This window comes from Protopterus annectens, chromosome 13.part0 (assembly GCF_019279795.1).
Source record: "Protopterus annectens isolate FY-2018-M chromosome 13.part0, PAN1.0, whole genome shotgun sequence".
In the NCBI taxonomy this organism is placed as follows: Eukaryota; Metazoa; Chordata; order Ceratodontiformes; family Protopteridae; genus Protopterus; species Protopterus annectens.
This window is the reverse complement of record NC_056747.1, coordinates 663,034,633-663,052,985: the sequence shown is the minus strand read 5'-3', so window position 1 is coordinate 663,052,985 and position 18,353 is coordinate 663,034,633. Positions and strand designations below refer to the sequence as shown.

Below are 18,353 nucleotides of genomic sequence, written 5' to 3'. Positions count from 1 at the left end.
TTCTGTCACTACACGAATAACAATAATCATCCATTGATTCACCGAAGTTCGTGGCGTCACGACGGCCTTTGCTTGACTGGGACGGTTGCCGCAGAGACGCCCCGCCCCCGCACTCTGCTGATCAGGAAGTGAAGAAGGGAGGGTGGGGAGAAGCGACAGGAAACAGCTTTCTTTTAACCTTCATTTACAGGCAATAGAAACAGGGAACAAAACCTAGCGGAGGCATGGTGTTAATCAAAGAGTAGTGAGTACTGTGAATTTGTATTTATTGTTTTCTATTATAAGTCTAGCTTAATGTAGTTATAGCTCATCATCTTTTATAAAGACCGGGTTTTTTAGCCAGTATGCTTTGGAGTTTGGCAGTCTGGAGAGCTGTTCTATGTTGCTTAGTAAGGAGTTGTTGGTCAGCTGCAGGTGTATCTGGTTACTTTTAGGGCAAAGATGCTATAGTGACATTTTTCATTTTTTGATAAAGGCACTTGTGTGTAAGGCGTGACATAAGATAATTGTAGTGAATGTAGTGCAGAATAAATACAAATAATGTTGTTGATTAATTTATTAAAAACAAATTTATTGCTAAGCAGACCTCGAAGTTCAAAGCCAGTAACGACCCGTATTATATGATTACACAAACGTTAATTATTTATAAAACATGAGAACTGGGAAAACGTGTTTTATTAGTATTAAACGCGAAAAAAGGTTGAAGCTTACTTATATAATAGTTTAGTGTGTGCTGCACGGTTACTTTTCTTGTGAATACGTCATGGCAAAGGCTACCACCTGAATATGATTAATTAAAAAAAGTAGGTGCGGGATGATAGTCTATAGTCCTTAAAACACTTGTAATAGAAACCAATTGTGCACTGTAGCCTAGGAGTTGAGACTTGTTACTGCTATCTTAATTTATTCAGTGGCATATTACTTGCTTACAGCATTGCTTTGTTACTGATAAAGGGAGGAATAGAAAAAGAACTAGTTTGCAAGTCTGTAGACGTGTTCATACCTAGTTATTAGTAAACTGCTAAAAAGCGATATCGGTGTCGGCTTCTGCTGCTGACTTCTACACCATGGTTTGGAATTGTCATGTGACTCAAGTTCCCTGTGTGCAATATAGCTGAATTACACCAGGCAGTGAGGTGCACTACTACTGATGCAGCATTTCAGATTGTTACACCGTTTCAGCTTCTGTGGGAATGTAGTAAGGAAAGGAAGCAGTAGTATGCTTTGAGGATTCAGTTATATGCAGACTGGTATTTAAATATGTGTAAACTGTCATTGTGAACTAGCCTCATTCTGCTTAACTTGTGGTTTAATTGCAGAAGTGTAGCTTTGGCTGTAGTACTGTAGCAAATGGAAAGAAATAAAAGCTAGCATGATTTTGCAGATTGTGTGTGCACGCGAGTCACACACATGTTATTCACAGCCCTTCAGAGATTTCAGATGCTGAGAACTCCATATGAATTGGAATAAGTAAACCAGTAAGAGTTTCTCGCTGATCATTTGGACGAAGGCTAAGATCATCTCCAAGGGGATGAAAATAATTTTAGTGAAGCACTGAGCAAACTCTCCCTACTGTCTTTATGACAAAGCACATTAATTGCAGAAACTAGCTCAGTTGCACAGTATGTGAACCATTTTTTTTATATGCAGATCAGTAGGCTCCTTATAAGAAAAATATGCTTAGCTGTAAAGTTTTATTAATAATGTTCTGACTTAATTGCTGCTGACTGGTGAAGTTAGATTTATTGTGTAGAAATCCTTCACTGTCATGGTTTGAAATTTCTCCATCTCTTGTCTGTACTATTTCTGCAAATTTGTATAATGAGTTATTGGACCATTGTCTGCAGCTTTGTGCTTCTGACAAGTTCATCTTTCACAGATTAGTGTGGGGGGAGGGGGCAGACAAATGGCCATCCAAAGTACGTCTCATGTATTTGAAATCACTGGTCAGAACAAGAGTACTGGAAACCACAATTGCTAGATTTGTGGGTGCTGGTCATGAGTGAGCCCCTGGTGAGTGGGTAACGCCATACAGGCCACCAAGGCATAGTTTTCATTCTGTGGAACTGTAATTACACATTGTAGACTGTTTTAAAATATGTTTGCAAAATAATCTGGCGGAATATTACTGTCTGAACAATTTATATTCTGTAGACTTGAGCTTGATTACCTTAGCCTTCACTTCTTTGAACAAATTAATTAACCAAAGAGTTTCAGGTCACCCCTGAAAGCAGATTCTTGATCCTAGTTAGCTTTTCCTGGTTAATGGGGGAGGACAGACTTTCACTTTTTCACTCTAATTTTGCAAATGTGTAGCCTTCTCACCAGCAAAGTACATGAGTTACATGTAGTTGTGTAACTTTGTATTGTGTGAAAGAGGGCATATGCTCACACACTGCTTTGGGTTTTTGAACTCTTGGAATAAGGTTCAGCATAGTAGTGTGGTAACTGTTGTGACTCCTCTGCTTCAGTATGGTGGATCTGTAACTTAGGCTGACATTTGACAGTTTGATATTTGATTCAGACACATGAAGCTTTAGTAAATAGCTGGGTAAGTAGGGACTAAGTACATTGTGAACTGGAGTTAAATAAGGAGCTTTTCTCCACCCGTCTCTGCTAAAATGGGGTTTTATCCCAATCAGGCTTTCCTGGTAAACAAAGATAAGTATACTGTGTCAGACCTAAGAATACAGTTTAGGACAAATGTTGTGGATTTAGGCATACTATTCTTAGCTTGTCATTATTCACCTCCATGTTAGTTGTAAAGCCGAGTGAATGTGACTGTATTATACCTTAGATAGGATATGGGGCATTGTCCTTTGCCCATCCAGGAGAGGGATACGGGAGTGGAAACTGGGCTGCGTTCTTTTGTATGTAGCACTGTATGTACACAATGATGTGCTTATATTTAAAAAAAAAAGTCAGAAGAGGCTTATTTTGAAGGCTATGATAGTTGTCTAAATTTTGTAAACAGCACGAACATTTAGTTTAAAGGGTGGAAATATGCTCTGATAGCTCATTTAGAAAGTTTCAGTAATTTGCACATTTTTGAACTATGTTTAATGTCAGTAAAACACCTGTTAAAGTTGGGATTTAAATAAGCGATTTCTGTCCTTGTGCATTCCTGCCCATTTTCCCCACAGCCTGTAAAGTTAAGGTATGCATAACCTAAACAAGGATATTCTGTAGAACAGACAATTAGTTTCATCATATTAGTGTGCCGCTGTCATTTTAAGTGAGTGGTGCCTTTTCATAGCCTTGTTGTCGAAGTTGGAAGGAATTGTCTATAACAAGTGTTTAGTTTTTCAATCTCTGTCTTTATTTCTAATTGCAAGAAGTTGCTGCTAAGTGCAAGTCTGCAGCAACTGTGTTCATGTGTTAAAGGTGACCGTATAGTTTTGGGATCAGTAGGGAATAGTTTTTCACAGAAGGTTACTAGGCTAATGGCCCTAGAGCCCTTACAAGCCTAGCCATATTTATCTTTAAGTTGCACCAATTGTCTGTGGTTCGGTGATTGAAGTTCACAGAGGTAAGGGTCTGTGGTAGTTAACAACCTCCTCTGTCCAGGAGGGACATGGGTACCACCCCAGGAGAGAATTTGTGGTCACCCATCCATTGATCTAGGCTGAATTTGAAGAGGGTCAGGGAGGGGCTCTGTTTCTCGTGAATTGGAAGCTTGTTCCAGAGAAGTGGCAGTCCAGCATGACCTCTTTCAAGTTGGAGGCTAGGTTAAGATGTCTGGAGTGAGTGACTCTTGTGCAGTTTGATTTACGGATGTGTAGCGTTTTCATCAGGGCCAGGTCCGAGACTGTCCTGTAAACCAGACAAAGGTCACCCTTAGCAACCTGTAGGAGACAGAATACAATGATGTGGCTTTCAGTCTTTCCACTTAAGACTTGTTTTGTTGTACCCTGTAATTTCTTGGTGAGAAACCTCTGAGGTCTCTCCAGTTGTTGCACTTGTCTGGTAAGGTACATGCAAAAGGGGGCATTGTATTCTATTACTGGTCTGAGGGCTGATTATAATGGGACTTGTAACATCCTTGGATCTAGATGTGATGTCACACAGAAGGATTTTCTTACTGCTGTGGTTACGTGGTGGTCAAAGTTCAAGTTGCTATCAACCTGAGTACCCAGATCATGTACCAGTGGGCCTACACTTGGGGGGGGGGGGGTAATATCTGTAATGTAATTAGCAAGGATGGTAGCTTTCTCAAAGGGAGTAATGTTGTGTTTTTATTTATTTGTTTATTTTTTTGCTTTAATCTGTGGCTTTGGCACCAATCCATTTGTCTGTGTCAACCCTGTTTGCAGTGTATTAACTTCACAGGGGACTCTGCTCCCAATTTGCAATCACCAGTGGACTTGTCAGTCACAGGCCATCCAAGTTTGCTTGGACTTCTGAGAAATAAATTCTGAGCAGGAAGGTGCCCAGCACAGAACCCTGTGGTATGCCACTGGTGACTGGTCTTTGCTAGAGGTAGAGCCACCCACTTTGGTTCACAGACAGGGCATATACTGTCAGTTGTCTACCTGTCTGGTGATGTAGGGGCTAATTCTCTGTAATATGAGTGGGACATTGTTTCAAATGCCTTGGCTAGGTCAAGATGGGTGGAATGCATGTTTTATTTCCCCCTTCCTGGGCCTTGGTGACTTTCTCAAAGAAGTCAATGGTGATAGCAGGCATGATCTACCTTTAACAAATTCGTACTGGGCTGGGTCCAGAGTTTGGATATTACATATGTCCTTGTTTAATAAGGTCCATAATGATTCTTTCTATGACCTTGCAGATGAGGTCACTTAAGTTCATGGGCCTATAATTCCCAGGGTTGGATGATCCCCCCCCCCCCCTTTGTGCAGAGGGATTACTGTTGCTGTCCTCCATTCTGTAGGAACATGGCCAGTTTCATATGCTGTGGTTAAACGGGGACCCAAGTGGGTATGCCAAGTCATGCTGCAAGTTTAAAAGGCATCCTGGGATGTTGGCTGTTCCCACTGATGCCATGTTTTTGGCTCTGGAGAGTGCCAAGATGACCTGCTCTCTTGAGATAATAGGCTGAAGAATGGTGGCATGTGCTCCAAATCTGGCAGGTTGACTACTACCACTGGTTGAGAGCAGGTGGTGCCATCCACAACCAGTTCAGTATGTAGCTGGGTCTTCTGTTTTAGATTTCGGATGTAGTTAAAGAATGCCTTGTGATTTATCCTTAGCTAGGGAGGCTGTTTTTGCTTTGTAATTTGCTTTTGAGCACTTGACAAACTCTCTAACTTGTATGTTTTTGATGGAGTTGATTTATTCCTCTGCTGAGCTAGTTCCCTTTTGTTCTTGGACATTAGTTTTCCTTGTATAGCCTGTTTACACTAGGGGTCCACCAGGGTTTTTAATCTGGTCAGGTACAGCCGATTTCTGTACAACTGCTTAAGTGGTTATACAGGGGATTGGTGTACATCTCTACATAAGAGTCCATGTTATCTGCATTTGAGGGGGCTTTGAAATGTCTAATATCATCACTTAGTATGAGGTAGTTTTTAGCTTTTGAAAAATTCATAAGTGTTTTTGAGCTTGATGGGGTATGTGGTCTTATAATTACATTGAATAAGACTGATTTATGGTCCAATCTTATCAGGGAGGGCCTCTCACTTGGGGGGGGGGGGGTGCAGGGAGATGCAGTGGTCACTGACACTGGGAGGATATGCATGCTTCTACACAGAAGCCAGCCCAGCCAGGAACCAGGCACTGTAAAACAGTGTTAACTACTGCACCATTGTAGTAATACATGTACTGTAGATATGCAAGACCAGGAAATTAATGTTTGTGTATATAATAGAGTAGTAGCTTCACATTTGGACTACTGAGGACATGGGATTAAGACTCCATAGAAGTACCTCTGTGTTGGCATTTTAAAGACCTAATGGAACAAAGGTGGATATTTTGAGTATTTTTCCACTGATCATTACAGTACTGTTTTATGCTCAGTAATTTCTGGCTTCAGAAATTTCTATGTTGGAATATTGTTAATTCTGCTTTATATGCAGATGTTCATGATGTGTGCCATATTTCCATAATTTTGTGGATGAGTACCCATCTATTTACTAGAGTGAATACATTTAGTGCAGTTTTGCTTATGAAGATCTCTCTGTCTCTCACAGTGAAGAGTGACTGGACCGTTTGGGACTTCTGTTTCAAATCTTACAACTGTTTTAGTGTGTTTCGTACACATTATGTGGTAGCACTGGTAGAAAATTGTACTTTGTTATCTATTTTTGTGTAATCATTTAGTCAGACTTTATGGTCAAGCTCTAGTACTAATATTACCCCAACCCATACCAACAGAAGAAATTAACCATTTTTTTATTTATAATGCATATCTGAAAAATTATTTAAAAGATGAAGGCAAGTATTTTGCTTCTCGTATTGTAACACAGATTTTATTTTAATGTGCTATTTACCTCTGTGCCAGTCAGCAAGTTAGCAACTATTGGATTTGAGCCCACTCATTTCCCTATAATGACCATGGGAATAACAGCAGTCTAGAGCTCTCATTGCCTGGGCTTTCATGATGGTGTTTTTGTGCCCTTGTTGGCATCCTGGCCGTAAAGGCACATGGTATAGGCCCTCATCCCTTCTTTTGGGGAGAGATAAATGACATGCATCATTGTGGGACCACTATGCCCTCCCCATGCAATTGCATATTTCTGTGCACCTGCAGTGAGGACTACTGCAGACTCAACTTTGTGGCCAAACCCCCACCTAAGGGCTGTCTTTGCATCACTCCCTCCTCCGAGGGATTGTGATGGACAGCCCTGGACCTCCCGATCTCCACCTGTGATAGGCACACAACTTTTCCATATTGCAACTCCAATAGATGCCCAAGCTGCTAATTAAATTTGTGTCTCCTTGATTGTAATGGGGGGTGGGGGGGTGCTGGTTAGCCCTCTGTGCCAAATTATAATGCAGTAATTTGTTTGGGGAAACTAGTATGTTTGTTTGAAAAAATAACCTTGTATGCTGACTTGTATTACCATTTTAGTTATCTCTGCATTTTCTTCCCCCATACATTTTGATACTAAATTTCATATATTTGGTAACTGGTAACCAGTTGAATATAATAAGGTATTGTTTAGAGATTTAATAATCTCATTGTGCATTTGTAGATGAGCATGCATTTTACCTTTCTACTGCGGCAGAGTGCTGCCAATTAGGCAGTTAGTATGGCAGTACTAAATGTGTTACAGGACATCTATTTTGGGGTTGACCACCCACACATGCTTGGTGCACTTCAGCTACTTGTGAGTGCATTAAGCTAAGAGATCCTTTTTGTGTGAATAGGCCCACAGGTGTGCGCGTAGCTTAAGTGGCTCTAACATTTATGAGGTAGTACCAAAAACTACCATACACAAAGCCTCTTCTACACTGCGTAAGACCTGCATGCAACGAAGGAACCTTGTACTGCGGAGGATCAGTAACTGTCAGTCTCTCAAAACTGAAATTACAGGTGCAGAAACTTTTTTTTTTTCTTCTTCAGGAGCTACATTCCTTGTTTGTGAGGCAAGTTTGAACTTGGCTGCTGTGTCTCAAGCACAAACTGTTTTCTAAAACTGCATAGGCAATACATTTAAACTTGTGTGTACCATTTTGTAAACTGCAACAGTAATAAAGTGTAGTCATAGAAGGTGCGTTAGTGAAAAGGGGGTTACCTTGGACCAAAAGGCTGTAAATGAATGAGTATTTCAACAGTAAAGTTTGACAGCATAGTTTTGTAAGTGAGTTTTCTTGTCTGTGTCAATTCTTGTAAAACTGTATGCAGAGTTTGTGTTTAGTATGTTTGCTGTTTGTGGCCATATACAGGTATTTGTAAAGGCCTTAGTTTGGGTAGACTGTATAGAATTTTGGAAATGGGGGAGACTTTCCAGCGCATAAAACTGCTGTATGCTGCAGTATCTTGTAGCACAAGTTTACATTGTTGAAGAGATGTGTTATGGTTTAGGTATTTGTACTTTGAATGCTAGTTCCCTTACATGCTGTAATACAGTCCATGAATAACCAGGATAATGTTAGTCCTTCTGGCCAGTGGCACACCTGTAGGACACACACACAGAATGTGGCAAGAAGCTACACAATTTGCAGATGAAGCTGTTGTCTTTCTAACACTGGAGAAGGTACCTGTGTTATGGCTGTAAGCAGTCTGCCCTTGTATAGGTTATGTCCCATTTTACACCATTGTCTCTGTATATGTAGCCATACTAGCCACCTGTGCAGTTAAAAGCATGCCATGTGCAAGGTCATCACAAAGCTGGTACTTGACAGCACTGTTTTGCTGGAGGCCATTGAATTGTGTTTCCAACTGCAGGCTGGACGTGTCATGTATACTGTTCCCCTTTTTTCCTGGGAGAGGGCATAATGTAACAAAACTGTGTGTGCGTGCCTGCGCTTGTGCCTGCCTGTGAGTAATAACATCATTGATACCTACCACACAGTGCACAAACCAGTAGAGTATATTGGGGCGAGTATATTAAACGTACTGATGTATGTATCGTCACATATACTTACACAACATTGTTTGCCAAATGCAAGTTATCCTATGCAGTGAATGTGAAGGCCATCCATCTCCAAATTCAGCAGATGATCAGCTATGATAAATCTTGCCTGATGTGATGTAGTTGGTGATACAAATGGTGGTGGTCAGGGCAGAAACTGCAGTTATGTCAGACACTGAGTGACTGACCTGTAGGCTGCAAAGGAGCATGCTGTATGTTTGGCACATGTTTAGAGTGGTGGGATGTGGTCTGGCTGAACCACCACTGACAAATGGAGGAGTTTCTTGCTCCTTTGCATGGGGTGGAGTAGGAGTCATTTATGGGCCATGGTGGGATCCTGGACATTGAAGCAAAACTGCAGTGGGTACTGATATTTACTGCATGTTGTATTTTTTATGTACAGGACTGAATACACAGCTGTCTTCAGTGGGTTCTCACACTCGTACTCGCACTCACCATTCCTGTGCATATGTGCTTGTGTAAGTGTCCCATCCCTCTCACTACATGTGACACCTAACAGCAGTAGATTAATATTGGTCATGTCATCACTCTGTTTCCTGTGATGACAATGCATATAATGTTCCTCCCTATCTGCGGAAAGAATGGTAATTGCCATGCCCTCAGTACTTTATTTGGGTAATCTGTCTGAGGAACAGTGTGGGCTTTCTGTGCATGGAGGAACACTGTCTGCGTTTGTAGATTTACATGCATCACTCCTTTACACTTTGTTACTTAAGTCACATTGTATAGTGACCTAGGTCTTCTATCTGTGAATTGAAGAGAGCTCAGCTGTGTTGTAGGTTTGCATGCATAATTTGTTTTTTTAATAGTGTTTTGTAGGATGCTTTTAACTATCTCACACCTTTTGGCTAATGTCACAGCATACTATGCCTGTCTTTTTTTTTTTTTCTGGCATAGTTGTTTATGCTGCTGGTTCCTCCCTAGCCATATCACTGGGCTTCTACTCCCTCCTGCAAGTGTACTCCTTGCTGGTTATGTTACACAATTTCAAAGAAAATTGCCATGTGCCAATGTCTTATTGCAGGGCATCACCAGATGCATCCAGACAGTGAAGGACAGCCTTCAGCAGGCCAGATGTGTACTTGGTGACAACTTGTCTGTAATAGGGAATTGTGGTAACCATTGTCTGCTGAAGTCTAATTTCTGATGGGTGTCATCAGCCATAGTTCCAGGGCATATCCAGCATCCCTAATAAGATGCCCCCTGTGGAAAATTACCCTGCACCAACATTGATATAGGTTGGACGTGTGTCGTGGAAATTGTGGGCACTGCCTGGATGGCCTGGTGACAAATTATAGATTGTATCTTGTGCATTATAGACCACCTGACAACTGATGGACTAGTAACATTTTATAGTTGACATACCTTCTTTCTCAGCTCTCCAGGTGAGGCTTTTATTTTACTGTGTATGCAGTCTACAGCTCTTAATACCTTGGGGGAAAATGGGCCATGTACCAAATATTACACGTGGTGGTGTTTGCTCTCTCCTCTTTTGTACAAGAAAACTGCACGTTTACCCCCATGGGCTGTAGAATGCATCAAGAACCTAGATGACTATCCTTGAGGCAGGCACCAAAGATACTCCTACCATGTCCTCTGTTGATTACAAATAAGGTCACTTTAATATGAGGCTGCAATCCCTTGCTATCCGTAGGGACAGATACTCCATGAATCCAACGGGCCTGCAAATAAGGGTGAAGCATCTTGACAAACTCCTGCATGGTGACACACTCCATATGGTAGTGGCCCCCCATTTCTGTATTGTGAAGGGCATGAAATGCATGGACAAATGGCATGGTGTTTCCAAGGGCAACAATGTACAACACGGAGACTGCCAGAAGTGAGTGCAAGTCTGTTACATATGTAGATGTGTCCATGCTGTGACCAACACGTACATTTTTCCATGATTTGCTTTCTGTAACTCCAGAATTTTACTGTAGTCGCTTGTTCTGGAGCTTGTGCATGCAATCATAAAGTATGGTAGATTTGGTTCCAGCTCCTGAAACTCTCGGGACCAAATCTTGTACAACTAGTCTTATAGCAGCAGCTTATTATAAAAGTAATAAAAGCAACAGTTGTGAGAATGATGAATCAATCAAGAAATGGTCTGAAGGTAGTGTTTTGAACTGTTTTGTGTTCACACCTTCCCTGGGAGAACATGCCTGTCATCACTAATGATGAAATCTCTAGTACATAGTGACTGAAGACAGTGATGATCTGTCCAAAAAAAGGCAAGCAGCACTCCTGGATCAAGTCATACAAGAACGCATCCAATCCGTGAAGGTTAGAATAGCAATAGCCGTTTAGCCTGTAGCAATTTGCTTAAAAATATTTGTTTCATAACAAAAAGGTTTTGTATGTAACCCTGTACAGCGTTTCACTTTTTTCCATATACTTTAGAGGAGTTCTGTTGAATCCTGCTGGAGTAAAAGTGGTTGTAACTATAGCAACTGTCTTTTTTTTTTTTTTCTTTCTTCTTCTAGGTATAAATGGACTTTGGTCTGTTACGGCTTCCCTCTTCTTTATATATTTATATATAAGAAAATTGCACTGTATACAGAATATTTTTGAAGGTATTTAATGTAGTAGCCATATAATTTTTTATGCCTCCTTTAGGAATATTTATTAACCAGAATAAGAACATCTGTATTGTAGACCAGAACTACTTGTAACTCGAAACAGCGGTGTGTTAAGTGACCAAGCCTTAACCACAAGATCGGGAGGGTGAAACTGCTTATCAGTAGGAACCCAAAGGAATTTAATTCTTGGCAGTTGTGCTGTCTTTGTAGAAGCTGTATCACTGTATGTAGTGAGAGATTGACATCTTTTCCTGAGAAGTGAGATTACAGTGGTTGTGTTACAATGACTACATTTAGTTAGTAGGAACGAGGTAAAAAGGCAGAAGTCTGCAATGTTTTCTTAGATGATGGAGGTCGGCCAGTGGTTAGTTTAGCATATGTATTCTATAAGTAGTGTCTTTAAATCTGAGAGTGATGATCGTAAGCCATGGCTGCAGTCTTTACTGCTCATAAGTGAATCCTGTAGTGTTGCTGCATCTTGTTTGTCTCCATTTACTGGCTAGTCCTGACTGTACTTCACCAGAAGTATGTACATTACACAGTATTGGAATGTTGTGATTCCAGAATCTGCCTGCCTGTTGAGCATTCCCTCTGTGATTTCTGTGGGGAGGGGGCACACCAGATAGGGACTATTCCGTTTTACACCATGAATATCATGAAGTCACTTTAAAAACAGTCAGCAAGTAGCATTTTAAGTAAAAATTTTTCCAAGCATCTCTAAAGTTGGGGGTTTTCAGTACAGTTCTTTAAAAAAAAAAAAACGCTCTTCATATTAACAGTGAAAGTTTCTCATTTTATTTCATTTCTCTTGCTTGCAGAGTAATTGTTTTTCATTTTTATATAATAAAATAAACCAGCAATTTTTTAATCTTCACTAGCATGGTGACTCCCCCCCCCCCCTCCTTTTTCACTAGCAAGACTCCCCCCCCCCTCCTTTTTCACTAGCAGACCCCCTCCTTTTTCACTAGCAAGACTCCCCCTCCTTTTCACTAGCAAGACTCCCCCCTCCTTTTTCACTAGCAAGACTCCCCCTCCTTTTTCACTAGCAAGACTCCCCCCCTCCTTTTCACTAGCAAGACTCCCCCTCCTTTTTCACTAGCAAGACTCCCCCCCTCCTTTTCACTAGCAAGACTCCCCCCTCCTTTTTCACTAGCAAGACTCCCCCCCCTCCTTTTTCACTAGCAAGACTCCCCCCCCCCCCTCCTTTTTCACTAGCAAGACCTCCCCCTTTTTTCCTTCCTCATATCTACATCTCACTTCCTGAAGCCTGGAAACATTGAATTCAGAATTTTAAGCAATTTCTTGCCACAGGTAGAATTTGAGAGAAGTCATAGAATGTTTGTTTATTACCGTGTTCCTGTACGGTCATAGGCAAGGCAACCATAAAGAGATTTAGTACCTTTTTAGCTTCAAGGAGGAGGCAGAAGATGATGTTTTTATAGTGAGAGAGAGAAATTTCAATCATACGGGTCCTAGGCAAAATCGCCCCACACAAACCATTGCTATAGGTTGCATGTGTACTGTATGTGGGAGCTGAGGCCACTGCCTGGGTGACCTGACAAATTATACTGTCTGCATTACAAACCACCTGATGGAGATTATAGATGCTGATGTAACTGAGATCAGAAGTAGAGCAAGAGACTGAGTTGGTGACTTGCAAAAGATAATTATCTGCGATTTAAAGCATAAAATTGAGTAAACTTGTGACTAGCCAGTTAAGAGTAGCTGGAGATGTGTAAAATAAAAGGCAGAAAATTATAGGAAAACAGTAAAGCCAAACACTTGGAAACACTGTGTAGAAGACTGCACATAGCAGTCCAAGATGGTGCTGACCAGTAGTTGGCCTTATGTGTGCACATTGTGTTCAGACGTGAGAAAAGGCAACACAAAGTTTATAATCAGATTTACTGGCACTGTGGGAGGATGTCTCGATTCTTCCAGAAGTACATTAATGGAAAAATGCGGTTAATTCACAACACATTAGGAGTCTAGGCAGATGAAAGCTGATGTTTGGGGAGATTGGTAGAAATGCATACACATACAAAACAGAAACCAATGAGACCCCACATTGTTAGAAAAGCTGATAATTCAGGGAAACAAGTTGCTTTTAAGCTTGAGGGGAATGCCAGATGTAATAGTATATTTAAATCAATCAAATGAAATATTTGGAATCTCGCTAGCTGAATTTGTGTGGTAATATTCCACAGACACCCTTCTTACTGAAGCTACTTGATCGGGTTATGCTTGCTTGTGAATGCATACGAAGAGAGCAGAAATCGTGTTTGTATAATATATTTAAGTCAAATTGGTTTGGTTCAAATGGTATGATTTTAAAAAGTGTGTACAGGCACAAAATTATTCTTGTTTGAGCATGTGATGACTTTAGCATTAGAAACCTCATTCTGCTGGCCTGAAAAACACTTAAAAAAAAAAAACTAACTGATGTTAATAAGAATGAGTTTAGTAATATTACATAAGGTGGTTGAAAATATTCCAGTGCAGATAGTCTGTAAGGATAGTATGTGTACTTCCACAAGAGTTAAGTAAGCGCATGCCAAGAAAAAAGCAATGGATTCTGACAAATCCGCCCCATTTTCACAGTGCTGTTTGGATATATACTGATTTGTTTGCTGGTGGTTGCTTGCCAGGTGAATGTCTGTGTACAATTTCTTTCGAAACAGTCTTTGTGATACATGCACCTAAGAGTGCAGAGTAGCCATTGCACTTATAGAAGTAGATTGAAAAGGAGATAAAATGGTGTTTCTTGTTACTCTTGGGTAAGTTCACCTGAAGTTGTTGAATAGCATGGTGACTTTAGGGAAGCCAGTAAATGTGAGCTTATGTATTTTAACCACACTCCTTGAATAGATGTTTCAAAGTTATTGAATAGATGTTTCAAAGTTAAACCACTACAAGTTATTTAGGGAATAGTGTTGTACAATTCCCAGTGGTAAATTATTTTTGTCTTCTGAATACCAGTCAAGGGTTCTGATACTTTATATAAAGCCTTGAATCCTTAATGCTCCCTTGGGCACACAATGGTTCCTAATGTTACCTTTTAGATAGGAGGTATTTCGGAGATGTGGTGTTGCACAGTGCATGCAAATTGTACATGTGATATTTTATAAAACTGGTCCTAGATGGCATGTATTGGTGACAACATTGTGTTTTAACAGTTTGTACAAGATGTCTCTATTTGTTCATCTGTAGGTCACACAGCGTTTGTGAAGTGACACTGCGAATCATAATTGCTTTACCAACAAAAGCATGTATATCTCAAGATGTCTTCAGATTATAGGTTCATAGGTAGGTAGTAGGCTATCTGCCAAATGCATTTATAAGCCTAGCCGGAATGTGTTTGCTTTCGCCACCCCCTTGAAATAGTTCCCTGTGCCACTGTCCAGCAGAGCCATTGAATTGATCCTGGGGTAAACTTTGTTTCCCATCCACTCCTCAAGGTCTCTCTCTTGAAGAGTGTTACTGAAACGCTCTGCCTAATGTAGATTGGAATCTTGTTCCAGAGCACGGGAAGTCTCTGGGACAGGAATCTATCCCTCCAGCACGTCCTATTAATTGTTGTATTGAGGTTTAGATCCCTGGAGCATGTGGCTCGAGGGGATATGGTTTTCTTTAGGTGGAGCATGTTCATCAATTCTGAGTTGGACATGGCTTTGTATGTCGGGCAGAGATCACTTCTGAGTAGGTGGTATGCAATCGAGTACAGCTGGAGTTTCTTCAGTCGAGCTGCATAGGGCATCTGCTTAGGCCAGTGATCCTCTTGGTGAGGAACATCTGTGGTCTTTCCAGTTGTTGCAGGTGTCTTGTAAGTTACATCCCAAATGGGGCATTGTACTCTATGATGGGGCTGAGTGATGCGTAGAGGGGCCCAATTACCTCTTTCGATCTGGATGCAAACCCTTTTGTGATTAGGTGGGCCACATAGGATTTTCTAACCACTTTGGCAATGTGATTATCAAAGAAGAGGTTACTTGTCTACTTGGGTCCCCAGATCCCTTATTACGTCTTCGTATTTAGGAGGCTACCACCTATGTGGTAGTTTTGTGGGTACTTTGTTTTTTCCAAAGGGATGACTATGCACTTTTTTGGCATTTAGCTTGAGACCATGGTTTTGACACCAGGTATCTGTCTCGGTGAGACCCTTTTGGGGGATGTCTGTGTCAGCCGGAGACTCAATTATAGCCCCTAATTTGCAGTCTGCGAACTTTGTGAGCCATAGTCCTCCTGTGCTTGCCTGTACCTCTGAGAAGTATATGCTGAACAGGAGGGGTCTTAGGACTGAGCCTGGGAAACGCCACTTGTAACAGGTTTAGAATCAGACCTAGCTTCTGCAACTCTTACCTTGTGGCCTCTGTCCATGAGCCAGTTAGCAACCCATCTCATGATGTAGGGGTTTATGTTCAGGCTGGTGAGCTCGTCTATAATACCTGAGTGGGGAATTGTGTCTAAGGCCTTTGCGAGGTCTATGCAGGCTGTGTGGACCACCTTTCCCTAGTCTATAGCCTTGGTAACTGTCTCAAAGAAGTCCACCAGGTTTAGGAGGCATGATCTTCCCTTAACAAAGCCAAACTGGGTTAGGTCCGGTGTTTGGAGGTTTCCAATGTCTCTGTTAATGAGATCCATGATGATGTGCTCCATAGCTTTGCAGACCAAGCTAGTCAGGCTTATAGGGCGATAGTTCCTGGGGTCCGTTGTGGCTCCACCTTTGTTGAGCGGAATAACCGTTGCTGTGCACCACTCTGTGGGCATGTAGCCTGTGGAGAGGCTGAGTTTAAATAGTGTGTTTAGGTGAGGGGTTAGTTCATCTTTGAGCTCGTGTAGGATGCAGCCTGGGACACCATCCGGTCCCATTGATGTGTTTTTGGCTTTGGAGAGGGCTGTTTTTACCAGTGTGTCTGATTTCAGGGGCACTACATTCTTCTGGTATAGTTATGGACCCTTTTGGGGGTGAGAGAGGGTGAAGTTTGTACTGAACCTGTCTGCCAGGATGTTGGCTATATCAGTTGGTTCAGTGTATTTTGTGCCATTCTGCACTAACTCTGAGCAGATCTGAGAATTGCTACTTAGATTCTTGACATAGCTAAAGAATGCCTTCTGGTTATATTTGGAGTCCATGGCAATTTTTCTTTCGAAGCTAGCCTTGGATGATTTTATGAGGGAACGTAGTTGCTTGCTGATACTGATCAGGGATGTATTCCCTTCATGGGATTTTACTCTCTTCTGTACTAGTTTCCTCCTTCTGTTGTATAGCTTGTTTATGGCAGGGGTCCACCAGCCTGGTTTCCTTTTCTTGGAGGAGTGAGTCTTGGTTTTGTTTGGGATAGCACGATCCATGCATTCTTGTAGGTGCCCATAGAGTGCATTTAGTAAGGATTTTGCAGCTTGGACAGCGTTATCCTTCAGCATGGGGGCTTTGAAACTTCCCACCTGTCTTGAGCAACGTGAAGTTTGTGTTTGAAAAGTTTGTCACAGTGGTTTCTTTGACCGGGGGTGGTGGCAGAATGTGGATATCCAGAGTGATTAGTTTATGGCCAGATCTAACCAGTGAGGGGTTGACCTCTGTTGTGGAACACCGGTCGCCCATGTTGGTGATGACCAGGTCCAATATATTGTCACCTCTGGTGGGGGTGTTAACCAGTTGATCCAGGGCGTTTGAGTTTTATAAATTCTAGGAAATGTTGGGCCAGGGAGTTTGTACTTGAGTAGTTCTCCCAGTTAATGTTTGGATAATTGAAATTCCCCAATATCAGGGTGTTTTGGTAGGACCCAGTGTTTCCAGGAATATGGAGTGGGGTCTTGGGACATGGAGGGTGATCTGTAGCAAGCTATAATTTGAATAGCAATTTTGCCCGTTGTTGTTTGCACGTGGATGAAGCATCGTGCTGTACCGCTAATCTGGATGTGTGGGTATCCTTGATGAATATGGATACTCTCCCACCATTTGTATTCCGGTCTGGGTTTTCTGGTCGAAATGTATGGTATGAGTTTATATATATATATTTTTTTTTTCTTCCATACTGAGGAGTGACTCGAGTGCTTGCATTTTGAGGTTTAGACTTCTGGCTCAGTTTTTTGTTACTTGTGCTATTTACGGCAGTGGGTTGTCTTTTTGAGCCTTGCCTAAAAAAGGCACTATGGATGTGGCAAGAGCATTGGCCAGTATTCGAAAGCCTAAGGGTGACGGGTGCAAGCTGTCTCTAGCAAAGCAGTGTGGCTTGTCGAACATGTTATCCCAGGCTGACAGACACTGGATCCCCTTTGAATGACACCAGAAGCTTAGCAAATTGTTGAAATTGATAATTTTTTCGCTATACCGTGGTATAATTCTTGGTGAAGGCAGGATGCTACTCGGGGGGGGGGGGGGGGGGGGTCAGGGTCATACCGGCCTGGCTACGTGATCAGAGAGCTCCTCCATGTCTGTTTTCATGTAGTCCAGGGAGGTACAGCTCGGGTCATTTACACCAACATGGACAATGACAGAGTCATATTTGTACTTGTTCTGGAGTAACCTGAGTGCTTGTGTTATGTGGTGGATCCTGGCACCCGACAGGCAACTGACAGTAACCTTCTCCTTGTTCAGCCTAGTGCATGGGACGTCGGTGTGCCTGACTGTAGTCCCATATTACTAGTGTGTTGGGTATGTTATTTTGCCTTAAGGGCTGTGATTGTGTGGCACACTGGTTTTGTGAAGTATGTGTTTCATGGTTTGTGTTGGGGGGGGGGGTGGAGGTTGCTTGGATGTCTCGCTTGCTTTTGCAGATTTTTATTTAGAGCCTCCGAGTATGTATTTGTGTGTTTTTTGCCAGTGCTAGTTTCATAGGTCTATGTGAGACTGGTGGGATGCAAGTAATTCCCTTCTCTCCTCTTGACTGCCTGGTCCAGTCTTGGGTTGAGAGCTTAGCCTCCAGTTTGGCTGTATAATTGTATCTCTCCCATGTATTAGTGTTTGGTGGAAGGAGAGGGTTGTCTGTGTACATGAGGCAATTGTAACATTGCCTCAAAATGCCCAGATTCACCTGTTGGACTGGAGAGTACACCTGAAACTGCCATTTGGACATGCCTGGATAGGTACAGTGACTGTTTTACTGATTGCTTTAATCATAAATGCGGTTGCAAGTGAATTAAATAGATTGGAAGGAGGGGTGTATTGAATAGGTACGAGTGAAAATATCATATGCAGATGATCTAGTAGTAGTGA

At 41.8% G+C, this 18,353-nt stretch overlaps 1 protein-coding gene across 1 annotated transcript in view; it reads left to right on the top strand.

The window, feature by feature from the left end:
* The first annotated feature begins 142 nt into the window (after positions 1 to 142).
* The window catches only part of PITPNA (phosphatidylinositol transfer protein alpha), a 1,003,333-nt gene continuing 985,122 nt past the window's right edge, over positions 143 to 18,353 (top strand). Inside the window, exon 1 of the mRNA XM_044054349.1 lies at positions 143 to 244. Within this exon, the coding sequence (XP_043910284.1) occupies positions 225 to 244 (20 nt within the window). The 5' untranslated portion in view covers positions 143 to 224. The remainder of the gene's footprint in view (positions 245 to 18,353) is intronic.